Source organism: Bombina bombina, chromosome 6 (genome assembly GCF_027579735.1).
Source record: "Bombina bombina isolate aBomBom1 chromosome 6, aBomBom1.pri, whole genome shotgun sequence".
NCBI classification, from domain to species: domain Eukaryota; kingdom Metazoa; phylum Chordata; class Amphibia; order Anura; family Bombinatoridae; genus Bombina; species Bombina bombina.
Genome location: NC_069504.1, coordinates 544,281,547 through 544,287,546, shown reverse-complemented (window position 1 = coordinate 544,287,546; position 6,000 = coordinate 544,281,547). Strand labels below are relative to the sequence as shown.

Here is a 6,000-nt window from a genome sequence, read left to right as displayed (position 1 = left end):
TGCACAGATCTTCGTGTGTTTCACTTTCACAAGAAAGAAATTGACTCCTAAAAGATTCAAACATCACGAAACGCTGAATGCACAAATCTAATTTGTAACAAATTGAGGTGGATAGTTAAGAAGATTGACTTTTTCCTATCTTTAACTTCATGTATACTAGTAACCTTTTTCATCTGGGCTAGTAACTTATTTTTTGACTAGTGATATTTCCCCCTGTATATATATATATATATATATATATATATATATGTGTGTGTATATATTATATTATTTATATATATATATATATATATATATATATATATATATATATATATATATATATATATATATATATATATATATATATATATATATATAGATATAGATATAGATATACATACACATATACACACACACATACAATCCTGTACTTGGTATTGAAACAGTTATTTGTTCACCGTATTTTATAGTATTGGTTTTCCTACATCTTTATATATATATATATATATATATATATATATATATATATATTATATTATATATATATATATATATACATACATACACACACACACACACACACATTCATTGCAATGTATTTGCTTTTCTTGAAAAGCCTGTGAAGTTAAGCACAAAAAAAAAATATTTTAAGCATAACTGGTGAGGCCACTGTTTGAAGTTCATTATTAAATCCAAAACTAGCACAAACCTACTATCAAAAGATATATATAAAAAGAAAAAGCCACTGTTGTCCAAGATAAGGTTCCACTTTATAACATTTGATATATTATTTCATGTACAACACTTTCTGTAGAGCACTCTTATTTATAAACAATACATTTTTCTAACTTCCTTTTGTTTAAGGTTATGGTTTATTTCTGTATTTAGAACTGCAGTTCAAGGCCTCATTCAGTGTATTTATATAAAAGAAATCTGAGCTATTCCAAACACACATCAAACGTTTGACTCCATACAGACATCGGCTGTGCTCTTATCTGGCATCTTGGGATGAACATTTCTTTAAAATGCTGTTTTCTCATTACATTGTCCTGATGGGTTTGAAGGCAAAGTTTTAAAGAATTCTTTCATCCAGCAATTTATTGACTCCCTCACAAATCTTTTTGAGGTACGGCCTGCAGTTTCCATCAAGGCTATAGAGGGCCGTAAGGAACTCTACATCAGCAAAGTGATTGAAGACTCGGTCAATGCGAGAATGAGATTTCGGTGTCAGGTGGCGCTGCACCAATTGATGTAGTATAGTTTTACATTCATGCAGAAGTTCAGAAAGTACATTTTTGTCAAAAGTATATTCGACTTCATAGAAGCTCACAGCTGTCATGGAGGTTTGGTTTAACTTTTTCCTGAATTTTTCTACTATTTCCAGTTCTTCCTGATTGAACTGGTTGTTTCTGTAAAGGATTCCAACCTTTACAGCTACTTTAACAAGGTCCTTTAGAATTTTGTGAGCCTCTTTCTTGTTCTTTACGTATTGCTTTGTTGCTTTGAAGAGCTCATCAAATATTTCACTGCTTGTGTCATCAATTAGCATGTTCGCCATGGACTTTGTTGCCATTTTGCTGAGGATTTTTTTCTGGGCTTGAACAGCAAAGCTCTTTGAGCTGAATAACTCAGGGCCTGTAAAAGGATAAGAAAAAAAAAGTCAGTTCAAATATATTTTTAAATCACTAGAATATATGTGTGAGTATATGGATTGAAAGTCTAAATATTTTTAGAACAAATTGTTTTTTTTTTTTTAACAGCCAAGCTCCACCCCTCTCATGCCTTATATGGAGAAGCCAATCTAAGCTTGTGTCTGCAGACAAGGATAGCCATGATCATATTATTAGTATAAAGTGCATAGTTTGGCAGTTGGTGTCTGCTAAAGCAAATGAGGGAAATATATGTAGCAGGGTCAACCTTGACAAGTTTGCAGTGTGCCTTTTCCAGGTCTGAGAATTAGAAAAGCCACAATTTTTAGAACTAAAATTACTTGAAAAAGGGGGTCAAAACTACTGTTCTAAACATTTTATATAGAAATCTCAAGGTGCATATAATTTTGAACCAAATCAACATGAGATTTCGCAACAGATCTAATATCTCAACAGTACCGGATCGAACTATTAGGACACCAGGAGATATCCCGGTAGACCATTGCTGCTGAGGCAAGCAAGCAACAATTCAACAGGGTGGAGTTGCCAGTACTTGCAGTCACACAAAGCAGTCTGTTAAAAAGGATTTTCTTGTTACTGTGGATGGTTGTGGGGATTTAGTGGCATTGTTGTTGTTCACAGTAACTAAATCTGTGCAAGCCCTTCCAGGGCTCAGACCCCTCCGGCTCAGAGTACACAGTGATGGATCTGTGTGGTGGGTATGACAACAGTGCAACTGCCCCCCAGAACTGACTTATTTTGATACAGGTGCAGATTGAGGGTTGTAGGGCAAGAGATGGTTGTCTAAGCCCCTGTCCAGGCCTCACAGGGCTCCCTAAAATGTTATGCCCCCCCAGCCCCAGGATTTTAATATCATCAAATTTTCCACCTCACTCAGGATACATAGTTATTGGTAAATTAGGACAAAAAAGCACAACATTTTTTCTTGTATCTTTGTACATATTTTATGGTGAAATAATATTAGTTCCTGTAAAAGTCACTGTTCCGTTCTCTCTCAAATGTAAATATTTAATGCGTTCCTCTTGCTTTACTTTCCTCCCCCTTCCTGAACTCCAGTGTGTTGCAGGGTGACAGCACAAAAGGTAAGGTAGGGCTTAAACTTCTTTTAAATCTAGGAGCCCAACAGAAAACGTAGAAGCTAGATTTTTTTCCCCTTTAATAAATGTGTGCGTGTGTGTATATACATCACAGAGGCTGTTGCTTTCCCAAATAAGTTAAAGGGACACTCAGGTTAAATTAAATTTTCATGATTCAGATACAGCATGTCATTTTAAACAACTTTCCAATTTACCTCCATTAAAAAAAATGTGCAGAGTCTTTTATATTTACAATTTTTGAGTCACCAGCTCCTACTGAGCATGTGCAAGAATTCACAGACTATACTATATGCATTTGTGATCGGCTGATGGCTGTCACATGGTACAGGGGGAGTGGAAAAATACATAACTACTTATTTGAAGTTCAGACTAAGTGCTATTGCATTGTCTTGTTATCTTGCATTTGTTGATTATGCAAATCTAATGTGTTGACTGGTCCTTTAAAGGGACATTCCGATCAAAATTTAAATGCACATAGATTAATTTACATCTTTGAATAGAAACATATTTGTAATATACATGTATTGGCAAAAATGATCTTAATGAAAGTTATCACTGTTTTAGAGTTCGCATTTTTCTGAGCATTTGCATGTGAAGCATTTTAAATACTGTACCTGCTCAGAGCACCAGTGGGGCTTGCATCATGTCAGCAATTAACAAATTGAGTCAATACCAGAGGGTACAAGTACTTTAAATACACTTTTAAAACCGCTATAGCTTTTATTAGAAGCATTTTTGCTAACACATGCATATTACAAAAATTATTCTATTTAAAACTGAAATGCATCCTTCTGCATTCCAAATTTTGTCTGGAGTATCCCTTTAATTGGATTACAGTATTCTGAAAATGGGGTTGTGGACCCTTACCTGGCCTTCTTCAGAATACTGTGTATATCCCATTAACTCATTTGTCATGCAAAACAAAGAAACAATATTTAATTGGGTGTGTATTATATTATTTATATAACATAATACACAGGGTTTAAAAAAAAGGCAAGAAAAGTTAGCTATGTCTCTGCATGGGTGCTTTCCTCTGAATAGTTTTTAAAGTTCTCTCTACTGGAATCAACCCTGAGTTTGTAATTAAAAAAAAATATATATCATATAGAGCTGACTTTTTAAACTTGATAACACATTTTAATTTGAAATCTAGTTTAAAAAGCCACCCTTTAGGAAGCCTATATTATACACCAGCAGTGAGCAGCAGCCCTCCTAAATAACCTACGGCCCAGTAGCTAGAAGGCAGAGAAGTTAACCCAAAGGCTGCCAAAAAGGGCTGTAGTGCACTGCACAGCATTACACTTACAATACTCTCTGGTAGACAGGGGTTAAAAAGAAGTGGAAGTTTTGTCCTGCTCCGCTGAGGAGAAACATCTGGCAGAAGAGGGGAGCAAGTGCTTGTAATGCTGCTAGGGAAGACAGGAGTCGCTGCTTTCTCCCAGGATCTCCATGTGCTGACATTGGGACCTGACAATACAAGAAACAGTCACAGCACAAACGGAAGTGATGTGTGGATCCAGCCCATGTTCTGTCTAGTGAAGCATATAGACCCCAGCAGTACAGTAGAGCAGATTCTAAGGCAGACTGACACTGTGGGAACCTGCAGCAGACAGCAGCAAGGCTGTACATAACCTGTGCTCATGCATACTAAGGGCAACAAACGCAGGAACCTCCTCAGAGACACTGCAGAAACTTTTCACTAAAAACATCTCATTGCAATGAAAAAAAAAAAATATGTCTGCCTCTGGGGTGTATAGAATAAACTTTATAATTTTGTTTTATACAGTGGGAGTATTGTCAGTGATAAATACGTACTCTATTTTACAGTTAATTAATAAAATGTATTTTTATCCAACCACTACTTTTGTCATGGTTCCAAACTTTTGAAGGTTGCTAATTTTGTGTGCACGTGTACAAGTATATATGTTTGTATTTACCTATGTGTGTGTTCATATGTATCTAGCCATTATGTTAACCAGCATATTCCTCAAAATGTTTACATATATTCTGAAGGAAAAAAAATATTGCATGAAGGAGTAAAAATGTGACGTATTCTGTGGACTCAACAGAATATAGGGCTGGTCTTTCATTTCCAGTCCGGCCTGTATCTCAGGCATCGTCTGTAGTGCCATTTAGTATTTAGTTTTGAAAAGTGTTAATTTCCTCGTGTCTCTTAGATTTTATTGCCATCTCTGCTGTACAATTATATAGGATTACAGATTAAATTGTTTTAAATCTGTTTTATGTCAGTGGGATAACAAGCAGAAAATGGAAGACATCAATAATGTGTTAAAAAATACAGTATAGTCGGGGCGGAGCCTAGCCACGGACCAAAATGGCTGCTTTCTAAACAAGCTCCGTAGTCCCTGCTATTACTACACTCAAAACAGGTGCACACATGGCATAAATTAATCTATAAACGGTGAATCAAGATGTATTAGACTCTACCCAGTACTTATATGCAAATCTCGAGACCAGATGGTGTAACGGAGCAGTGGCAAAGGTGAGCTGTGTATCGGAGGCCTACTCTATAGACCGCTCTCGCTAGGGGAGCGCCGTGCTCAGACATACTTACTGGGACACACCACGCAAGCTTTATGCAGAGGAACTGACCCTAAACTGTCGACCACTAACCTCGAGAGGTGAGACTTTGAGAGCGTATAGCCGATAACGAGACGCCTCTGCCTCAATACGACCCTTCCGGACTGGGTGCTGTGAGGCCTACCTCCCGGGATTCGTAGATCCCAATCAGCACAGAGACGACCCAAGGCGTGCCACATGGCCAGACTGCTGCAACAGGTGAATTGAACCCGGTGATGGACGCTGAGAGCGTTCTTAACCCCAGAAGTAACACGGAGTGATACCCGATAGCCTGAGTTCACCGGGTCCCTACAACAGAGGTCACGCCACGTGGCGGAGCAACCCAGCATACAGATCCCAACACCGGACAGGTAACACAAATCTCCGGGTGACTCCGGAATCAGGGCCAAGTTGTTCGGAAGCTCTGGAGATGCTGACACAGATTATAATCAGGTCCCTCCCCGCTAGACCACTCAGCACATAATCGGACACTTAAAGTCACACACACAAGGGCAGTACATTTGCATCAAAAAGTGGACTATTGACCTAAGAGTCCAGTGCACGGTTCCTTTATTAGATATTCCAGGCACTGATAACACACCCCTGTGTCTTTTGGGGAATAAACGTAAATATACTGGGAACGACCTTCTCTTACAGCTGCAGGAAACCCC

The 6,000-nt window shown here is 37.7% G+C and overlaps 1 protein-coding gene across 1 annotated transcript in view; it reads right to left on the bottom strand.

Moving 5' to 3' along the window:
- Nucleotides 1–939: 939 nt before the first annotated feature.
- The window catches only part of TNFAIP8L3 (TNF alpha induced protein 8 like 3), a 211,792-nt gene continuing 206,731 nt past the window's right edge, over nt 940–6,000 (bottom strand). The window contains exon 2 of the mRNA XM_053717472.1: nt 940–1,617. Within this exon, the coding sequence (XP_053573447.1) occupies nt 1,055–1,617 (563 nt within the window). The 3' untranslated portion in view covers nt 940–1,054. The remainder of the gene's footprint in view (nt 1,618–6,000) is intronic.